The 23,213-nt window shown below is 39.5% G+C and overlaps 1 protein-coding gene across 2 annotated transcripts in view; it reads right to left on the bottom strand.

Moving 5' to 3' along the window:
* The window catches only part of EFCAB6 (EF-hand calcium binding domain 6), a 154,508-nt gene that overhangs the window by 49,388 nt on the left and 81,907 nt on the right, over positions 1–23,213 (bottom strand). For both annotated transcript variants that reach the window (XM_075121373.1, XM_075121374.1), the window contains exons 12-20: positions 22,748–22,918; positions 20,464–20,535; positions 20,156–20,316; positions 16,522–16,689; positions 13,908–14,079; positions 10,364–10,478; positions 4,989–5,122; positions 2,212–2,447; positions 401–497 (exon numbers count right to left, since the gene is read on the bottom strand). In XM_075121373.1, the coding sequence (XP_074977474.1) occupies positions 401–497; positions 2,212–2,447; positions 4,989–5,122; positions 10,364–10,478; positions 13,908–14,079; positions 16,522–16,689; positions 20,156–20,316; positions 20,464–20,535; positions 22,748–22,918 (1,326 nt within the window). The remainder of the gene's footprint in view (positions 1–400; positions 498–2,211; positions 2,448–4,988; positions 5,123–10,363; positions 10,479–13,907; positions 14,080–16,521; positions 16,690–20,155; positions 20,317–20,463; positions 20,536–22,747; positions 22,919–23,213) is intronic.

The raw sequence follows: 23,213 nt of genomic DNA, 5'->3' as shown, positions 1-23,213 counted from the left end.
TATTGGTATTTTGGCACAGAATAATTGCCTTAATGAGGACTGTATTGTGAGTGCAATTTTCTGTGTGCATGTACAGTGCCTAGCACAATGGATCCCGTGATCCATCATTGGGGCCTCTCGATACTATTACAATACACATATTTAATAATAAAGAATAAGAAATAACAGTAGTAATATAAAGAAAATTTTAGAAACAATTCTAATAGCAACTACTAAATAATTAAAATTTTAAAAATCAAATGCTCCAGCACTTTAGTTTTATACATATAAGTTTTTATCATTAATGAGCTATTTTACAAATGCCTTTTTTGAATATTTATATAATCTGAAGTTTGAGATTGCATAATGTTCTAAAATCCATTAGTGCAGCTTATTTATTTAATGAAAATGTTTTTCTTACCCTTGCTAGGTCATGCCATCTGGTCTGTGCTTTGATAACAAGATAGTAATGAGCCTGATCACAAGCTAGTTCTGCATCCGGTATTGTCTGTTTTGGTCTCAGAAAGAAAAATAAAATAATAACTAACAGAGTTCTACATTTAATAGAATCTTTAATCTCTCACAAGTTTGTGGAGGTTTTTTTTATTTTTTGTTTTAGTTTCTAAGAAACCCTTAAAGACTATTATTTCACATCTGTGTAAACTTAATTCTTTAAATACTGCCTTATTTCCCCAGCTGCAAGTTAGGGAAGACATCTTAAATTTTGTAATTCCCTGTTTATTTTCAGATCAGTGTTGTTCAACTTGCCTCCAGACTTAATAGCAAACACGGATCATTTATCCAGCTAGAAAGAAATGTTAACTATCTTAGAAACAAAAACAATTTAGTCACATATCACAAGACCTGGAGTGACTCCAATAAAGGTATTCCTGATTTACTTCAGTAATTTAGATCAGACCCCACTGAATCTACAAAGTTGGTAACTTTAGAGCAGGGGTGGGCAAACTTTTTGGCCTAAGGGCCACATCGAGGTTGAGAAACTGTATGGAGGGCTAGGTAGGGAAGGCTGTGCCTCCTCAAACAGCCTGGACCCCACCCCCTATCCGCCCCCTGACTTCCCCCCTCAGAACCCCTGACCCATCCAATGCCCCTCCCACTCCTTGTGCCCTGACTGCTCCCTCCCAGGACCCCCTGCCTCTAACTGCCCCACCAGGACCCCACCCCCATCCAACCCCCACTGCTCCATGTCCCCTGACCGCCTCCCCCCCCCCAGAACCTCTGCCCCATCTAACCGCTCCCCGTCCCCTGACTGCCCCCTGGAACTCCCCCTCCCGCCCCCTTACCATGCCGCTCAGAGCGGCAGGACCGACTTATTGGAAAGCCTGGGAGGTGGGTGGGCGCAAGCCCGTGTGGCGGCGTACCTATGGGGAAGGGGGGACAGCAGGGGAGGGGCTGGGGGCGAGCCTCCCCAGCTGGGAACTCAGGGGCCGGGCAGGATGGGCTGGATGTGGTCCACGGGCCATAGTTTGCCCACCTCTGCTTTAGAGAGACAGACTTATATAACATTCTACTTCATACCACTGGTAATTGGATTTCCATTATGCGAAACTACTGACCAATTAAATGACATAAAGAGTTAACTGGAAAGTTTCAACGTATTTTCACCTCCTCTCCAATGAGGGTCCAGTTTTGGGTGCCACACTTTCAAAAACATATAGACAAATTGGAGAAAATCCAAAGGACAGCAACCAAAATGATAAAGGTTTAGAAAACCTGACCTATGAGGACAGGTTAAAAAATGGGTATATTTCGTTTTGAGAAAAGAAAACTTGCATGGGGGGAACCAGATAACAGTCTGGAAATATGTTAAGAGCTGTTATAAAGAGGACAGTGACCAGTTGTTCTCCATTCTTACTGAAGGTCGGACAAGAAATAATTAACTTAATCTGCAGCAAAGGACATTTAAGTTAGATATTAGGAAAAACTTTCTAACTATATGGATATTTAAGAACCGGAATAGGTTCCCAAGGGAGATTGTGAAATCCCCATTATTTTTAAGAACAGGTTAGGCAAACACTAAACAAACTGTTTTAAAGAAAAGGTTACTTAAATGCCTGTCAGGGATGGTCTAGGTATATTTGGCCCTGCCTCAGCACATAGGGAGAACTAGATGACCTCTTAAGGTCCCTCCCAGCCCTACATTTCTATGATTTTAACTTCTATAAATGTATACGATCAGTATAGATACTATAACATTGCTGTCCTTCTTACTTGTGAGATGGATTCAGCCAAGGATGTGCCTCTTTTGTTTCTTGGGTCTGGAAAAGTTGAAGGAATTCCTGGTAATTTAATGTAGAGTTCAGGTTCATGCCCAATATACCAAGCAGGCGTGAGTACTCCTCATCTCTAAGGATGAACACAAAGCTCTCCAGGAGGCGTCGAAAATCAAGCATGTTGATGATACCATCACGGTTACTATCTGTTTTATGGAAGGCAGAGTAGGTGTCCTAACAAAGAATATTTAACTGAATGTCAATGCTTGAACTTTCAGATAAAACACATTAGTTACACATTTCAAAATACAAACACTGAATTCATTATGGATTTATTTTGACAACAGGCAAAATATGGCAAGGCAGTTTGATGGTATACAACACCTATAACACCTCCTTACTAGACTCTACATTGTCAACCTACTTCACATATAAAGCTAATGTAAAATCTTCTATCATTGTCCCTAAATGAACTGAAGTCCTATCCCCCCTCATTACAAACAAGTACTGAACTGATGCAAAACCACTTGGCAGCCAATCTGCAAGCCTTCTACACATATGGCCAATTGGATCCTGGCTCCCATCAACTCTATAATGATAAAACACCTTATTTCTATGTTTTTTGTTACATACTTAGATGAAACCATTATGAGAAGAGACCTTTCAAAAATGAATGTCCCTCCAGAACGGTTTCCCTCCATTAAAATGCGGAAAAAAAAATCGGAGTGAATTTAGAAGTGATACGTTTTCAGAAATAATTTATTATAGAATGGCCAGCTTTGCCACAGAGCACTTTAGTTGGTCTAAACATAGGATCTCTGAATATTGGTGTATTTATTGGTGTATTAGTCGTGCCAGGAACATAGATAGAACTGAATTCAGCCAAAGGATAATGATTAAATATTCTTTTGTTGTGCAAATGCTAAAAAAATGATAATTTATCTTATTCTATACATGTCTATGTTAGGATTTCAACTGATAAATGTTAATGATAATCATTTAACAAAATGTAGAAAAGTAATGACAGGTTTCAGAGTAACAGCCGTGTTAGTCTGTCTTTGCAAAAAGAAAAGGAGTACTTGTGGCACCTTAGAGACTAACCAATTTATTTGAGCATTGTGCTGGAAATGGCCCAACTTAATGATCACTTTAGATAAGCTATTACCAGCAGGAGAGTGAGTTTGTGTGTGTATGGGGGTGGGGGGGTGAGAAAACCTGGATTTGTGCTGGAAATGGCCCACCTTGATTATCATGCACATTGTAGGGAGAGTGGTCACTTTTGATAAGCTATTACCAGCAGGAGAGTGAGTTTGTGTGTGTGGTTTTTTGGAGGGGGGTGAGGGAGTGAGAGAACCTGGATTTGTGCTGGAAATGACCCACCTTGATTATCATACACATTGTGAAGAGAGTGGTCACTTTGGATGGGCTATTACCAGCAGGAGAGTGAGTTTGTGTGGGGGGGGGGGGGGGGCGGAGGGTGAGAAAACCTGGATTTGTGCTGGAAATGGCCCAACTTGATGATCACTTTAGATAAGCTATTACCAGCAGGACAGTGGGGTGGGAGGGGGTATTGTTTCATGGTCTCTGTGTGTATATAATAATGTCTACTGCAGTTTCCACGGTATGCATCCGATGAAGTGAGCTGTAGCTCACGAAAGCTCATGCTCAAATAAATTGGTTAGTCTCTAAGGTGCCACAAGTACTCCTTTTCTTTTTGTAGAAAAGTAAGTAATTCTTACCGCAATAATACCATGACGGTGGGACAGACGCTAGGCTGGTATAAATTAGCACAGCTCCATTGTTTTTTGCCTATATACACATCAACAGAAAATCTGATTTGGCCCAGTAGTTCTGTGCTGTTGTCACAATATCTTGTCTATATTCAGTGGCTGGCCATGAGAATAGCCCTACATTCCTATCATGGCAGCAGCCAGCTCTTGATTGCATCAAGTCCTATCAAGAAGATACAATGCTGTGTTGCCATTGGTCAGTGCACCAGCCAATCATGGTGGGCTCCTATCCCACAGAGGCACTTTTCAACAATTCACCTTTGTATTTTAATGTCATTTTAATAATAAGCTGTATTATTTCAATTCCTTTTGAGACCAGTGCTTTCTTCCAGGACCTCTAGATTTTTACTGGTGCCATCTCTGGAAAAATCTGCTTTCTTGCTTAAGGGCACGGCATTGCTCATTGAAATCTTTAGGCATCATGGATCTGATCTTGCAAATCTTTTCTTCTGTTAGCAATCACACTAATGGGGCTACTCAAGTGTTTAAGAAGTGCAGAAGAGCTGTTTACTTTTGTTGAAATGTAAATAAATATTTTCTTAAACTGTGGCTATAGCTGAAAAAAAGGGTATGTAAAAAACTGCTTTTATTTTCCCAACAAAAAAGTTTTTTATTTGTAGCAGTGCTAAATCAATATAGATATGGAAGATTCATCTGGACTTTGTTCTTTGTGGACCATCAACATGTCAGTTCTGATTCTGGTTGCACAGTCTTTACTACTAGTGACAATAAAAGAATTGGAAAAAATATTTTGGGTTTCAGATCCCAGGAAGAGTTTGCAGAGATAGCAATTAGAAAATCAGCTTTTGAATTGTAAACTGAGTATGTTTGCTCTGGAAGTCACTGAAAGAGAATAAACATTGAACCCCAATATCTTTTTTATAGAGTCTCTTTTCTGACAACTCCACTTAAAAATACCTTTTAACAAATATTTTAACATAACTAGCTATATTGTCAAAAGCAATCAACAGTTGCATTTATTTACCCCATATCCTTCCATCAGCTTATCATTAAATTGACTTAGACATTCTTCAGCAGTCATGTAGTGAAATTTAGTGCTATTTACTCGGTGGTTTGGACTGCAATATAATGTAGCTCCTGGTCCATTCAATCTGGGATCTGAAATAATTAAATCAGAGTAAAGCAATCTGTGACTTGACTATCTTTTTCTATGGTATTAAACATACTGGACCAATGGAGTTGTCTTATTTATTTATCATATACATTGTTTTAAAAAATCCTATCACATTCTTTAGGCTTCACACATTACATACTTCGATAGTTGAATACAGTATTAGTAAATGTCCCTCTGATTTACAGAAATTGCCTCAGCTCCTGCTTTGCACCATGTGAAAGCAAAAACAAAAACAAAAGCAAAAAACTCCAGGCCCCTGTGGGTAAGCTCTAGTGCAGAAGGCACAGTTGAGGTGGAACTTTTTGTTATCGTTGTTTTTTGCTTTTACTTTAGCCTTCTCTGGTTCCTGAGTGTTGCGCCGAATGAGGATGGTATGAGACTGGAGAAGGAGAGGATGGAGTCCAGAAGAGCTGTGACTGGTCTAGACGGGCACTGGAAGGTGTAGGTTCCATCGCGGGTTGACAGAGTCATACGACCTGGCATTGAGCTAGCGCGCTAAAAACAGCAGTAGAGCTGTGGCAGTGCAAGTGTCGGGAAGGGCTACCTGCCTCAAGTACATACTTAGGGGTTGCATTCAGGGCAGCTAGCCTGTCTAGTTGCTCCTGCTCCAACGGCTACACTTCTGTTTTTAGCAGCATGCTAGCTCGATTGGAACTAGCATGGGTATGTTTACCTGAGCTGGAAATTACACCTTCCAGGTCCAGTCCACACATACTCTGACATACCCTGCGTGAGAAGGAACACAGATTCTGCATTGCTGCAGACAGTGCCACAGAAATGCGTTACAGGTTTCAGAGTAACAGCCGTGTTAGTCTGTATTCGCAAAAAGAAAAGGAGGACTTGTGGCACCTTAGAGACTAACCAATTTATTTGAGCATGAGCTTTCGTGAGCTACAGCTCACTTCATCGGATGCATTCAGTGGACTGAACATCTCCACTGAATGTCCACAGTATGCATCCGATGAAGTGAGCTGTAGCTCACGAAAGCTTATGCTCAAATAGATTGGTTAGTCTCTAAGGTGCCACAAGTCCTCCTGTTCTTTTTGCGAAATGTATTAGTGACCCATCTTCAACTGCACCACCACTGCCCACTCACTGCACACTAACCCAACTCCTTTGAAGTCATTCTAACATACCCAAACCTTCAGTAGCTTCAAACAGCCACCAGCAACTAAATAAATCTGCCAGCAAAATATTTCTTCCTTCTCAGCCCAACTGTGGAATTTCACCCCCAAAATTACCCCACCTGAGGACCAGGGCAGGTGAGATTCAATCCTGCACAAGTGCCAGTTTTTCTCTGTTTATAATCTCACAGACCTGCAAGATCACGAACAGGAGATTGCTAGCTTCCTGGGGGGGACACTACATTTGCTTCTAGTCCTGGAAGGGCCATGATATTTTTAGGCAATAGAAAATCTATTTTGAGTCACTGTTACAGGTTATTACAGCTCCTTCTGTTCCCTGTGCAGCTGGACTCATGGTAACTAAGGTATCTGGTTTATGAGAGAGAGAGAAATGAAAAATAGTTTAAATAACATGTTTTAACTCTCTAAAGCATTTTAAAAATAGTTTTCCTGGAACATTAGTGGCATATACAGAATAGATGGCAGTGCAGTGAAGTGGAAAGGTTTTATTGGCACTTGTTTTGGAGAACAAACTCTTGTTAATTAAACCTTCCCATACCATGCTGTCATGTATTCTCTCTCTCTAGATATAGATACACACTGTCATCATAAATACACTATGTATAACTGAACATATATTTATATAATTTAATTTTGCAATATTGTTTTTCCTCATGTTGATAGGCATATATGTGTGTGTGTAAGGGACTGATCCTGTAACCCTTACTCATATGAATAAACCCACTAAAGTAAAAAGGATTGCACACAAGTGGAGTGTTGCAGGATCACAACCTATAGGTTTTGGCCTTTCAGAGTCATGAAACCAGAAGACCCAATGATACAAAGGTAGTTCACCCAGTAGATTAAATACTGTAGCAGATCTGTAGGTTCATCATCATCCATATCTTCAACAAATTCCTCATGTTTTACAATTTCAAAGTATTTTTGTTTTACTTGAACTTTAAAAATGAGATAAACCTATGCAGAAAAATGTACCTCCTGACATTTCTTCCCCTCAGAATTTTTCTTATTAATCAGTTAAATAAACAGAACCTCCCAACAGAGTACTTCTTTTCTTTTTAAAATATATTTGTACTTTAACCCACTGAGACACAGACATGAGGACAAAAATAACTCGGAAATATCAAAAACACTATCCTTCCCTCACCCAAACAAAGAAACCATCAAAAGCCATCCACTGTGGGCCTTTCTGGTTCTTCGACTTGGACCTCTCAAGGTCCCTTCCAGCCCTACATTTAGATGATTCTCATTTTTATCCCCTACTTCCCCCTGCTTTATACACATCCAGTTTTTTGGGATCTGATTCTGCACTGTTCATTCAGGCAACATTCCTATTGAAGTGATCATCTCACTAAAGTCAATGGGAGTTTTACTTACATAAAGGAAGTAGAATAATGCCAGATATCAACAGTATTTCTAACTGCAAGTGCTCAAAACCCAATAATCTTTCCCCCCCAAATTCATGAGATTGTCTTAAAATCATATTTTAATAAAATAATAATTTCATTTTTTCTCTGCCTTCCGTTTTTTTAAATCTCTATGTCAAATCTGGGTAATTTTCCTCTGCAACTATGATGATTTGTAACTTTAAAAAAAAATGAAAGTAGAGACTCACAACTCCTAGGAACTGGGGCTTTAAGAAAAAGCCCAAATACCACAAAACTCCTGATTAAATCACTGCAACACTGCTCTCGAGAATATGTCCAGTTTTACTTTGATCGTATTGATGTTACCTTGCTTTCAGGCATATTTTACTAGGCTCTTTGAGACAGTATAAGATGTTTTGATGGACAGATGGTTGGTCAAGGTCAAAATTATGAATGTTAGGGCAGATACAAGGAATGCCTTAATACTGCATCGGCCAGCTACAAGTCAATTCTTCCCCTTCACCTATATCTAAAGCCAGGTGAAATAATGGCAACTGCTAGCAGTGCAGAAATCAGAACTGTACAACTTTGAGAAAAAAGATCAAAAGAGTCATAATACAGAAGGTGAAACAGACCCCACAGCAGTCAATGGCAAAACTCCCATTGACTTCAGTGGGGTTAGGATTTCACCCAGAAAATCTGGAACTAAAGTAGAAAAGTAACAGAAAAATATATAAAGGAAAGTTGGAATGAGTTATTGCCTATGACACTCACATTTCACCTATGGCTCCTGGATCTAACTGTTGCCTGGGAAAATGAACTATGATTGTTTCTTGCCTCTTAAGGACCAGATTCTGCTACCCTTGCTCACGTTGCCCTGAAATCAATCTGACTGCAGATGGAGTGAGGTTGGTACTACTCACCAAGAGTCAGGGTGACAGTAAGTAGATATTCACCTTGCCTATCTCCCTAAGAAAAGCCAATTGCAAAGAATAGCAACAAAAATCAAGTTAAAAAATGGGAAGCTAGTGATCCTAGCAGGACACATCATAAGGTTATTGTAGGGGGGTCGCAGTATTGGCATCCTTACTTCTGCGCTGCCTTCAGAGCTGGGTGGCCGGAGAGCGGTGGCTGTTGGTGGAGGACCGAGGTCTGAAGGCAGCAGCGCAGAAGGGTGGCAATAGTGCGACCCCCCTACAATAACCCTGCAACTCCCCCAACCCCCTTTTAAGTCAGGACCCTTAGAGTTACAAGAGTGAAATTTCAGATTTAGACAGCTGAAATCATAAAATTTAAGATTTTTTAAATCCTCTGACTGTGAAATTGACCAAAATGGACTGTTAATTTGGTAGGGCCCTAATAATGAATGATTATTAATAATATTACTGATAAACACACTTTTTACATTAAATAATAAACTTTAAATTTGGACAGAACAAAAACTATGCAAAACCAGTCCAAATATAGCATCACCCAGCTCCACTGCCTGTGTCAATTTAGATGAAAGTTTGTTAAAGTTTGTTCCTGAGCTGAGAACATTTATTATAGGTGAGGTACATTATAACCCCCAACAGGTAATACTGAAACCAATGACTGATATAATCCTCGCCTACACTTTACTGATTTATTGAGATGCGCATGAAAAATAAGAAGAGTTGCCTCTCCAAGGTTCAGGGCACCCCTACAATAAAACAAATGAAATTAAACTCCTGCAGACTCCGCATTCTGCTTCTACTACAATTCTGATTTCCCTCAACAGTCCACTTCTGCAGCAGCTTCTGCGTATACATGTGCCTTGCAGCATGCACTGAAGGTGAACAGATTTCGGCTATCACAGATCAGGGGGAAGCCTGTTCAAGAGTGGAGTGTTTTTCATGGAGCACCCTCTACTTCCAATCTCCTTTCGTTTAAATGAAGGGGGATCCAGCTGAAGCACCTCTGCTGATCACAACAGTGGCACTATGGCAGGAGAGGAGAGGAAGTCTCTCAAGTAGCAAAGTCCCAAGCCATTTATGTCTTTATAAATTAAAAGCAATACCTTCAATTCAATCCACAAACCAAAAGATAGCAGTGCAAGATCATGGAGCACCAGGGATATGTGCTGTCACTGAGAAGCACCACTTAATATGCAAGCCACTATATTTTGCACCAGTTTACGTTTTCAGGTTGACCTGAAGTGTACCTCCACGTAGAGCAGATTGCAGTAATCCAGTCTTGAAGTGACAAAGGAATGGATCATGGTACAAAATTTCATATCTGAAAGAATTGGTTGCAATCTTTTGGCCAGGCTCAAGTGGTAAAAAAGACTTCTTGGATCATGCTTCTGTAAAATCATCCAGCAGCAACTGGGTTGCCAATACTACAGCTCTTAGGATTCAGAGCTCAACTAATGGATACTGGGACCCACCCTCAATCAAAGGGGGAGAGATCAGCCTCATCTGGGGTTGCTGTCCACACCCGACAATTATCATCTCAGTCCTATCTGTACTGAACTTTAACCAGCTCACCCTCATTCATGTTCCAGTCTCACTCACATACTGGGTTAGATGATCAACAGCTTGGCTGGATCAGGAGTGACAGGGATATGTAGCATCCTGACAACAACACAGCCTATATCTTCTCAATTACCCTCCTAATGACCCTATACAACATTGAGAGAGAAAAGTCAATAAAAGGTTTGTTTTATGTAAGATTGTCATTAATGTTCATCTACCTTCAAATACTGCTACAAAATCAAGATAACTCAGCCCTCCATTTGGGAATGCTAATTTCTCAGTCAGTAAATTAAACTGGCTATCATCCATTGGCATCCCAAGATCTTCCAACACCTGTCAAAGTGAAAAAACAAAACAAAAGGGAAATAAGAAAATGTTTGTTCCTTACATGCCATCCTTTCAAATAAAATGTCTGGGCTCCTAGGTGTACATTTTCAAAGGACTGTATGGGGTTTTGATTATATAGCTAAACCTCGATAGGTCTGAAAATTTACCTATTCTCTTCATATGTATGGTAACCATGGCTTATATAGAATTGAAATTATAGTGATTAGATATAGATTTAATAAGAGGAACCACATTCTTCAGCAAGTGAGAGTTCCCAGACCATATACCATCCAAGTACTCGTGAAGCCTGAACCTGCCTAGCTTATGAGATCTGATAGTAGCACAAATGGCTGCAGTTATATGATTATTTTTGTTCTTTATTCTTTGTGTACTAGCAACCCTTAAAAGAGCCATCCATAGTCTGTAGGGTGTCAGAAGAACAGTGAGGTTAGTAAAACAGTCAATTAAGGGCTTTCAGTGTTATACCAAAACCTTAAATCCAACTTTCACACAGACAGCTAATGCAAAGAAAAAAGCAGCAAGTAGGTGGAGTTCCCTCTGCCTACCACTAATGTTAATCATGCTGTTGCATTAGCTGCAGGCAACAAAACAAAACACATTGCAGTAATCCAAAGCCAATGTCCCAAAAGTATGTTGCACAGATCAGCATGTGGGAGGTAAGGCTTCAATTTTATTCTTAATTCATGTATTAATTATTAATTATTATTATTAACAATAAGACAAAGAAATAACATTTTACAATTACTTAGCACCTCTCATTTCAGAGCACTTCTGCAATGCACACACAGAATCCACCTCTCAGAAGAGGAGAGCAGCCCGATGAAGAAGTGCACGGCATTCTGCACACTGATGAGAGATGAAATTTTTACTGGCAAACCAAGGAAAACCTAGTCTTATAAGAAGTCCTTAAGGGAGCTGTACTGCCATTTTTTAAAGGTCTCATTGCCATGGTAAATCCTGTTTTCACCACAGCTGTCTCCCCCTGCTCTTCCGAATCAGCATCTGGATAAAGACAATGTGCAGACTCTGCCCACACTAGCAGTCGAAAGCACCTCCTCTTCTAATTGTAGGAGGCCCAAGGAAATTCCCCCAACACAGGCACTGCATGTGCATGTCTCAGAGCAGGGACATGCTAGGGCAAAGTCAGGAGCAGGAGGGAGTAGGGCCACAGAGCTATGAGGGTTCCAGGCAGCAATGCTGACAAGGGGCAGTTCAGGACAGGCTGTTAGAGCAACCCACTGGCTGGCTGTTGTGCTGGCAGCTGTTTTGTCTCCCAAGCCAGCCCTGCACGTGAAGAGTTCAAAGGCGGCATAAAGCCATCTTGGTCCGCCCTCCCTAAGGCTTCTCAGTGGTACAGCACAAAATTTCACCCTACATTTTTATTCACATTAATAATCAGTACATTATTGTATGTGTATGGTGTTTATCCATTAAGCCTCATTGCAGCACAGTATTTTAGAATCTGCATACACAGCACTAATACTTGGAGTATTATGATCTGGAATGGAATAGCATGGGAAGCAACAGTGCAAGATTCCCTGGATCACTTCATCAATGTACTTCAAATCTGACCTGAAGATGAGAAGGGACTTCAGTTTCTATAACCATAAAATTGTTTTTATGTGCTTAATGTACTTATACAATGACACATAGCAGTGGCCTGAATGACCAGCAGCCAGCTTGGTCTTCACTTCAGAGAGGGTTAAAATTTTAACAAGCAGGACCAGCACTGGAATTTTTCATTTGCCTACAATGTTTTGCTGCCTTTCTCCACCCAAAGGTACTCAGTTTCTCTCAACTATGATGTGATCACACCATAATGCATGGGGCATAAGGATTTTGGAGACGGCTAACTAAAAAAAAATTTTGGGAAGCACCTCAGATGCAACTAACTCATTTTACAGAGAAGGTGTGTGGTAGGTTGGAGTCTGGTTCTATAAATTCCCCAGCCACCTGCTGCAGAGATGGAGTCTAGCAGCATGTTCTTTTTGACATTAGAAATCAGTTTGGGTTTTCCAAGCAATCTCTGCAAGAAAAGTTTCAGAGTAACAGCCGCGTTAGTCTGCATTCGCAAAAAGAAAAGGAGTACTTGTGGCACCTTAGAGACTAACCAATTTATCTGAGCATAAGCTTTCATGAGCTACAGCTCACTTCATCGGATCCACAGTATGCATCCGATAAAGTGAGCTGTAGCTCACGAAAGCTTATGCTCAAATAAATTGGTTAGTCTCTAAGGTGCCACAAGTACTCCTTTTGCAAGAAAAGAGACTAGAAATTGACTTTTTTTTTCTTTTGAAATTGTCATAAATATAAAGGGAAGGGTAAACCCCTTTGAAATCCCTCCTGGCCAGGGGAAAGCTCCTCTCACCTGTAAAGGGTTAAGAAGCTAAGGTAACCTCGCTGGCACCTGACCAAAATGACCAATGAGGAGACAAGATACTTTCAAAAGCTGGGAGGAGGGAGAGAAACAAAGGGTCTGTGTGTCTGTCTATATTCTGTCTTTGCCAGGGATAGACCAGGAATGGAGTCTTAGAACTTTTAGTAAGTAATCTAGCTAGGTACATGTTAGATTATGATTTCTTTAAATGGCTGAGAAAAGAACTGTGCTGAATAGAATAACTATTTCTGTCTGTGTATCTTTTTTGTAACTTAAGGTTTTGCCTAGAGGGGTTCTCTATGTTTTGAATCTAATTACCCTGTAAGGTATCTACCATCCTGATTTTACAGGGGGGATTTCTTTATTTCTATTTACTGCTATTTTTTATTAAAAGTCTTCTTGTAAGAAAACTGAATGCTTTTTCATTGTTCTCAGATCCAAGGGTTTGGGTCTGTGGTCACCTATGCAAATTGGTGAGGCTTTTTATCCAACATTTCCCAGGAAAGGGGGGGTGCAAGTGTTGGGAGGATTGTTCATTGTTCTTAAGATCCAAGGGTCTGGGTCTGTAGTCACCTAGGCAAATTGGTGAGGCTTTTTACCAAACCTTGTCCAGGAAGTGGGGTGCAAGGTTTTGGGAAGTATTTTGGGGGGAAAGACATGTCCAAACAGCTCTTCCCCAGTAACCAGTATTAGTTTGGTGGTGGTAGCAGCCAATCCAAGGACAAAGGGTGGAATATTTTGTACCTTGGGGAAGTTTTGACCTAAGCTGGTAAAGATAAGCTTAGGAGGTTTTTCATGCAGGTCCCCACATCTGTACCCTAGAGTTCAGAGTGGGGGAGGAACCTTGACAGAAATGAAAGCTGATTCTTCCTTATGCTATTAACAAGCAGCTCATGTGAGCATGCTCCAGCTCATTCATAACTGAAACAGCCCTGGAGACTTGGCTGTAGGTGTGTGAATAGGCACCACTATAAAACGATAAATCACCTTCCAGGAAAAACAAAAAGATAAATAAAAACACCAAGCATTTCTCCTACCTTCCGGAAATCATCTTTACTAATTTTTCCATTTGGTTGCTTGTTGTAGGCAAGAAAGCTGTCTTTAATAGTTGCTTCCTGTTGTATCACACTGTCCTGGAGCCTTTCAATTACTTCATCAACAGTTCTATTCTTGGTATGCTTATTGGCCTGATCTTCAATCTGTTTCATTCTAAAATTGAAAGACTGCACATGAAAACAAGTCATTTGTGTTTTCTACTTTAAAACTTTTGATTCAATAATTAACTGGATTATTTTAACAATAAACAGGACAATAACACCAGAAATATTCTTTTTGTGCCTACACAAAGTTATAGTTAGCACAAATTAAAGCCCATGCAGATTCCAAGGGCCATACTGTGCAACTGGGTGTTAAGTAGAAACCTGATGTTTGTAAAAACTGATTGCATGATATTGCCACAGGCTATTTATTTTTGAAGTGGAGACCATTCACATCCAAATATGGGAGCTGATTACCAGTTCATTTTGGATCTTCAGATTTCCCAGCCTCTGGGGAGCCACTTTTACCCATTAACATTTTTAACCACCATCATGGGACCCAATCCAATCCCCCAAAAAGTCAATGGGAGTCTTTCTGATTGACTTTAAAGAGAGATGAATCAGGCTAATGTTGTCTTACCACCTGCTGGAAAGGTGTAACAATTGGCGGCCCTTGGAAATGGCATCAGCGATATTCTGTATATCTGCCCATAGGATGTGGTCATATAACATCATGATTCACAGCTTCCCACTCCTAGTAACCCAAATAAGCCACCTCCACTATTTTTCCTTTACATGCAAAGAGTGGATTAGCATATCCTTTCTCAATCCTTAAAAGAAAAATCCCCAGACATAGACTATATAACCCTCCCTTTGAAATACTACAATCTTCATCAGCAAACTATTAAAATAACTCGTGATTAAATACGCAATAACTTTTGAAGATGGAGAAGATGTACAATAAAAGTGTGTGTAATATGTCCCGGTTGCATCCATTTCACATTTGTTATGGATTTACTATTGTCCATGAAAAAGTAAGTTAACACAATTATTTTTGTTAAGTCTGAAAGCATATATTTCTGTATGAGCAAAATGCAGAATATTCAACAGTCTAATTTTTTACAGATTTATTAAGTATATTTTATAGTACTCCCTTAACTTGATAATAACCTTAAAATTTTAACTTCTAGCACTAAAATATTTTAATGAAACACTTTCATTAACTGCTTTTAAATAAAGTATCACTAGTAGTTCACATAGAAAATTAACTCTAACATGTCTGAAATTCTGAAATGCATAATGGTGAAAGTCAAGATGCGTGACTTTGCAGATAAGCAAGGCTCTCTGATGATGTACTCTATAATCTTTGACAGGTTTCAGAGGAGCAGCCGTGTTAGTCTGTATTCGCAAAAAGAAAAGGAGGACTTGTGGCACCTTAGAGACTAACCAATTTATTTGAGCAATGCATCCGATGAAGTGAGCTGTAGCTCACGAAAGCTTATGCTCAAATAAATTCGTTAGTCTCTAAGGTGCCACAAGTCCTCCTGTTCTTTCTATAATCTTTGCTTTTCATCTACCACCAGGACTAGAATCCAGCTCTCCTAAATTCCAGGTGTGTGCCTTTTCCACAGAGCCACGCTGCTTCAAGCATGTCTTGTTATCCCCAAACCCTAGGAATGGCTCACTGTACTTAGCAGACAGGGCTGGAGAGAAGCAAGTATTGTCCCCACTAACACACAATTGAATAGCCACAATCTGAATTAACTTTCCCATAGTCCTTCCTTACTGGTGAACCCCCTTTAAGGGATGTAGCCCAGGGATTAGCAACATTTAGGGAGCCCATTGGAGTTGTGCTGTAAATGAGTAGCTGCAGAGCCACTGAAGGCTCAGAGCCAGTGTGGAAACCAAGGATCCTGGAGATCCATGCAAGATCTCAGAAGATTCATAGTTTTTAGGCTGAACCCACATTTTTTGTGGAGAAATATACCCCACCCCATTATGGAAGATTTTACTGGCTCTTGTACAGGTATTTCCACATAGACCAAAGCTTCAAGTAACTGAAGAGAAGTTGAATCGATGATTCAAATATCATCATAGCTTGAGTGCAAAAAGGCATGCACTAATGCTATAGACTGAGAAGCCTTGCACACAGAAGCTACAACCATCAGAATCTAATCAGTCTTGATTTGTGGAGCTCTGAGAATGCTCAACCCCAAAAGATGAAGTCTCAACGATTCTCTGGAGATTCATAGTCTATACTTTAGATGCTGTGTAGAAAAAACAAACAAACCCCGAGAGCCTTGCATATCAGCAAAGTCACTGATGACTTGGTGGGATGTACCCCTTTTGTAACATGTGAAGTTAGCTCAGCAGTTCTTACTTGAGTCCAAAAGATTTTGATAAATAAACCATACATTTGCTCTTCTGATACAATACTTTGGAGGTCAGATTACTTAGGGATTATGCATAGATCCCGAGCTCTGCATAAGATAACACTTAGCATTTCACATATAGAGCAAATGTTCAGTCTTTTTGGAAATTTCCTTTATAATGGTATCAATATTTTTAAAATTTAATAGAGAATCATCTGTATTAATAAAGCATTGCTCAGTACCTTTCTGAAAGATCTGTTTGTCTTTTTTCTTCTCTCTGTTGACTTCCCTTTGAGATCTGTGTGCTAATACCAGTTAAGTCACCAGGTAAAACAGCAACTCCTAAGCTCTCCAAAAGCATTCTGTAAAGGATCCTATCAGAAGAAATATCCTGAAATTTATGGCATAGCCTAGATAAAATAAAGAACTGAAATTAATGTGCACAGATGGGAATAAGGCACAATATGCATATTTTAAGGCAAAGATTACCAAAATAATGAACTTCCTTCCCAGAGCGAGACAGTGTGTGTCCAGTCGTTAGAGAAGGAGACTGGGGTCACTCTACCATTGACTCACGGGGTGATCTCTCTGTTTTACTCATCTGTGAAATAGGGAAACTAAGACCCAGCTCACAGAGCTCAGTTTAGCTTTATAAGACAACTCATGTCTGTAAAGCTTTTGGGGATTCTTAGATGAAAGAATGGAAGGGAATGGAAGTGCATTATACTGTGAATCTGCAGCACTCTGTTTAGTCTACAAAATCATTATTTTTCCCCATTTAGACTTTTATTTAAAAACAAAAACAAACAAACGTGATACAAAATGACTTGTAACTTAAGATATAACACCCCCTCAAGCAAGCACCCTCCTTGTGATAAATCCACATCAAAACTTTCTTTTATTTTAATAAATCTAATCTGCTACCCTAAATCAATAACAGGAGTGGAGGGGAGGGGGCAGTGGGAGAGGATTGTGGAGAGAAAAGGGAGTCACCATGTTGTAACACCATCCAACCAGCTCCATTCAAAGAAGTTTATCCTGCACATAGAAAATGAAACTCAGACACAAACACTAAGGAACAACATCTGCCTTGGAAATGTAATCTAAAAAAGGCTTCCAAATGTCCTTTAAAATTGTCCCTTCTCTTCCTCAGTCTGAATGTCATCTCCCAGGAAGCCATCTGGGACAGGCATGCCAACCATTCTGCCTCAATAAAAGCAGCATTGTCCTCAAGTGCCTCAGGATGAGTCACATCAGTGCCAAAAGCCCAATTATAACTGAAGCCCCCAACAGCAGGAGTATCATTTAAAATCAATAAGACTGATGTGGACGAAACACTGGAATTCAGAATGTAATTTATTCTCTTCATCACCCTTGCTCAAAAACCTAGTGTAATGCAACATCCCCAAAGCATCTGAGTTAAATCCCCAGCCTGGTTATGACAACTTCGACACAGATTTGACAGTCATATGTCCAATTTGTGCATGTTTAAAGGAGTCAATTATATTTTACTTATTATTTTAAAATACTGCATCCCTAACCACTTTAGAGCTGTGAATGAACAGTGCCATCCACTGTTTCTCTGCGTAATCTTTTCCCACAATATTTTCCCAGGATGGTCTTAAATAACATATAAATCTCCATTTGAAAAATGAGTGTATTGGTGGCCTGATGTGAGTAAAAGCATCTTTTTTAAAAGAATAAGGCCCAAGTCTGGTAGAATATAAGGTGAACAGCAAATCATTTGCAAAGCAAGTTTTTATCCATGGATTTCAAATTTAATCAATCCCCATTTCTTATTTAGCCCTTAAAACAAAACAAAACAAATAAAACCAATCAGATAAGTCTTCAATAGCAATAATACCTTGTTGAATATAAAACCTGCATTCATTTTAACCTCAGAATTGAATTTCATCTTTGGAGTGATGAGATGCTCCTGGATATATATATATCTTAGCAAAGGCCCGGATTCAGGATAGCCCTCAAGCACGTGCTTAAGTGCTGTCCTGAAAAGAGATGCTTTCCAGAACCAGGAACAAAGTGTGGGCTGAGTGAGAGTTCATACTCCATGCCTGTGTTTGCTGCACAAATATATTTAAATATCCATAGCTAGCAAAACTGGATATCCTTAGAAAGTGGAATTTATGCAGCTTGTACAAAGGCCTCATGAATGCCCTCCACAATGGAAGTCAAACACTGTTGTCAGGTATACATTGCGTCGTGTTGTGTCAGGTCCTATCAGGTCATTGCAAAATCATCCCATCTAATGCTTCTAAAAAGTCTGATCTTGCAAAGCTCTGAGCTTTCTAGCCCCAATCCAACAAGCACATAAGCATGTGCTCAATTTAGGCCCTGTTAGCAGCCCCATCCTCTAAGTATGTAAGTAGTCCCCTTGAATGGGACTGGTACCATACTAAAACACTTTTTATGTTCATTGTTGGATCACAGTCATAGTGCTCAGCACCTTTCAGGATGAATCATTCAGGGCTTAGTCCTGTATCCACTGAAGACAATGGCAAAATATCCCTTGACTGCAATGGTGGTGGATTAGATCCTAATGATCATGTTTTTTCTGGTTTTCTTTTCTGAGCTTTCCCTCCCCAACATCTTTTTCTCACACAAGATATTGAAACTTCAAGTAGAAATCATTTTAGAATTTAAATTGGTTGTAATTCTGGACTCCACCCTAAGCACAGCTCTCTCATTGTCACAAATAATGGTTGAAAATAATGGTAAAAACATTATCTAGAGAAGTGTGTGAATGATGAGAACCAGTTATCCAATACTCAAAGGATAATTAATTGCTCACGATCAGTGATCAATGTGTATATATTATACAACACTGAGGCATAAAACTGACTGATGACAAAAAAGATATTTTTAATACAGTGTGCAGGGAATTAGGTGCCTGACTCCTATTAACCCCATGCATGGCACCCAGTTTTCTCTACAACATTCACAAAAAGGAAAACGGATACAGTGGAATTTTATATCAGTGATCACACTTGTACTCGTTCATATTTCAAGATCAAAATTATTTTCTAAAAGCCATTTCCTATTGATGCTGTTGTGTTTGCTCCTCACTTATACAGATCATCAGGACACTGGGTGACAAGGTTCAGGCTGGCATGGATTTCTTTGATTTTCCTATGATGTTTTGAAAGGTAGGAAAGAATCCCACATCTTTTGGAGAATCACAGGGCTGCAGATAAAGAATGTTACAGCTTGTAGGAGAGCAAATTAGAGCCAATTAGAGCCTGACTGACATGCCATGGCAATAAAATGCCTAATACAATCCTCTCCTCTTTTACAAGATATAGATTTTGATTCCATACACATATGTGATTTGGGGTGTTCATTGTTTTTTAGATTGAGATGTAGTTAGCAATTGGCCAATGATCAAAATGAGAGTTGACTATGTCAGGTCCCAGTTTACAAGGGTTCTCCTAAAATCAAGGCACTCGTTGTTCATTACAACAAGATACTACTGTAGAAGGTTACAACAAGATAATATGGGCGGTTATAATCATTTCCATTTGGAAACAGTGAATACTATTTTAAAGATAAATTTTCCATCACACCCAATTTTCACTTTGAAGAATGGGCTTGTTTTACCTTTTTAAATTATCCTTTGAACCGTACGACCCCAATCTTGCCAGTGTTTCATTAATGGAACTTCCACAGAAATAAAGAGGAGATCTGCAAGTTGATCACTTGCAGAATAGGGGTCACTGACTGGCCTGGTGGCATTTTATTTTCTCTAAAGCTTAAGGCAAATTGAAGTATCCCGGGATTCAAAACACTACTTTTTTAGAAAAATATGGAGAGAAAGTTAATAAAGTTACGTAAATTAATAGTCAGATGCCAGCAGCTTACTTTGTAAATTGTTCATCGGACAAAGAGGGACAATATATCTGTACAATTTTTCTTAGCTGATTTCTGCTAATAATGCCTGTACATTTAGGATCACAGGTCTGCAAAGCCCTGTGGAAGTCTTTCCAATTTTCCATGATTTTATCCGAAAGAATGTCTTCCACCTAAAATGCAAATATATCAATCATTGAAATAAAAAGTGTCCGTGAGGTTACATTGTCATATGTCAGTAATCAGATAGTAAAAATTAAATAAATCCCTTAATTACAGAAAATCAACACTTATTGAAGATAAACCTCATTATTACTTACAGTATCCCAAGCTAGAACAAGAGAAGGTGACTTCTTAATTTCCTTTGTTCCATTAAGCCATTTATGACCCATCTAATTTAAAAAAAAATGTTATTTGTATTAAAACTTTTTAGCACACTGTTTCCTAAATAGTGTACAATGTCAGCCAATGCATATATTCTCAAGGGTCTGTTTGAAAGTGTGGCTCTAATCTGAAAAGTGACTATGCAAAAATGGCACTTTACTACACTCATCTGCTCCTTTTGTGAATTAAAAGTCACAGCTACTGACTTTGATAACAAAACAACCTAGTACTGCTGGTTACCCTCCAAAGTAAAAGTCACTAAGACTGACAGATGAGCTGTAAGTTGGGTAGCTGTCTCTGAGGGGATAATTTGAAGACAATGGGATGGCACAGGTGAATGTGAGTGCAAAATCTGGTTCACAGAACGTAGAACAGGTTCAGTTTGTGGCACTGGCAGTTAGAATAAAAGCATCTTTTTTCTTATAAGCTGAGTTCATTTAATGCGAGAACTACTGAGTTGCAACAGACACACGGAATCTTATTTTTCCAGAGTAATTGGGGTCAATACTCAGATCCAGCTGAGCTCTGTTCAGTGCAAAATCCAAGGGGAGACAAAGGTGCCTTTATGCCATTTTCAGATGCCCCAGTCCTGGGGGCAGCGAGGAGCTGGTTTGGCTTGTTGGGGCCCAGCTTGGTTCCCAGCACTACTAGCATCTGCCTCAGAGCTGCTTTGACTTTCATCTGGCTGCAAGAGTTGCCATGGGGCCATTCCCTCAGTCAGAGAATGATAGAGCACCGCAGCATTCTAGAAAACCTCCCCTTCCTCTGGGCGTGCCCCAAAGAATTCCCCTATGCCACAGAGTGGGCAGGAGAGAGTGTTACAGAGCCGGCTATGCCAGCTTTACACCACCAAGGGAATGTGTGGGTGGAGCCTTTGTATTTGGCTAGGCTGGCTTTGCAGCTGCTTTGCACCAACAGATTGGCCCAACAGAGGCCAGAATCTGGCCCACTCTTCCGAGCAGAATCACACTTCAAGTGTGAAATCCTAGCTAGCATGATTATCTCTGGTTATCAGCTGGTATCTTATCCCAGGGTGGCCATGATCCCTGTTGCTCTGTGTTTCTCTACCCTGCCCTTCTTTGTGCTAAAATTTATTTTATTTAGAACACTAAGTAGGCAGTAGAATATCAACTCTAAAATGAACCCAAATAAGTTAACTTGAGCATCCAAATTCATTTGCATAACGCATTAGTATTTGCACTTTGACAGTGTTTGTACTTTTCCCCTCTGACATGTCAGTTTTATAATTATCAAAATGTGTCCCAGACTCTCAGCGTGACCATTATTCAATTCAAGAATAGGTAGAAGGGACATGAACTGATGAATCAAATGTAACTATTGTTGGAGCCATCAGAACAGGATGCAGCCTATTTCAGTTCTACATCAAAGCTTTTCTCAAAGCAATACACACCATTCAAGAGTATTCAGTAGGAATCTCTTTTTGTGCATCTAGTGCATCTCTTGACACTGCTGGGTCCTTTGATTCTTTCCAACTACACTAACTACACCAGCTTAAGACAAAAACTAAATAAAGATTTATTCAGATGACACACTAATGTGAACCTAAAAGTGATCTAATAAAAATATTATGAACAGCTCCAATATAATAAAGCAGTTATGAAAACTATAGATTAGACTAGTTCTGAGTATAATTCAGTAAGCAAAAAAAGAAACTGACATACTGACTAGATATTCCGGTCAAAAGATACAGGATATAACCTCACTATATGTATGGTAGTGGTTCTAAAGGAAGATATTAAAAGATGACTACAAAACTCCAAAAATTTCTAAGTCATATTTATGAAAACACACAATCAATGGGTATTGTAAGTCTCAGAACCTATGTTTTATTATCTAGTATAAATAGATAGAGCTCTTCTGCAAAATATCTGCAAAACAGTTTTGATGATTGAAAGCTGGAAAGAGATACTTCCATCCCACACCTGCTACACACATGTACATGAACTTGCGATTACATTCCAGAGGGAGTTTCCAGAAACATGAGGTAACTGTGAAATTTGTTCTCAACCCCTGCTTCAGAGGCAAAAGAATCCAAGAGTGTGAATTATGTAGGAGTTTTACACTGCTGAAAAGCATATGCATTCACTAACTTAGATTAAGATTGTTCAGAGCTTAGGGTTTTATTAAGAATTGTCCTGACACCTTGCTATAGACATTACAAAAAAGAAAATCCTTAGAAAAGTATTGATAAACACTTACTAGAGATTCCTTTTCTTCAAACAAGTCTAAAAATTTATGGTAGCTGAGGTACCCAGTGTGTTCTGGATCAATTATCTTGATTAGGTCTTGGAAGTCCTTGTCACTTATTCGAAATAGGATGCAGTCCAAAATGCGACGAAGTTCATTTCTTGTGATCTTTCCATCTTGTTTCTAAAACAAATGTTCATGTATGTGTAAAACAGAGTGAACAAATTTACTAAAAGACAATGTCTATTTTAAACCACTGTTCTGAACCTCTAGGTCACACAACCCATAGTGACTGAAAGCTTTTACTGTTGGTTAGCTTTTTGATAGTCTAATCAGTGGTTCTCAACCTATTTACTACTGTGGGCCGCATATGCAGCTCTCTGTGTGTTATGTGGGCTGCATCCACACAATATGTATACTACCTGTATGGTCCTGAAGATGTCACATGGGCCACAGCTGTGTGCTGATTGGGCTGCCA

The sequence above is a fragment of the Caretta caretta genome, chromosome 1, assembly GCF_965140235.1.
Source record: "Caretta caretta isolate rCarCar2 chromosome 1, rCarCar1.hap1, whole genome shotgun sequence".
In the NCBI taxonomy this organism is placed as follows: domain Eukaryota; kingdom Metazoa; phylum Chordata; order Testudines; family Cheloniidae; genus Caretta; species Caretta caretta.
This window is presented reverse-complemented; position numbering and strand designations above follow the sequence as displayed.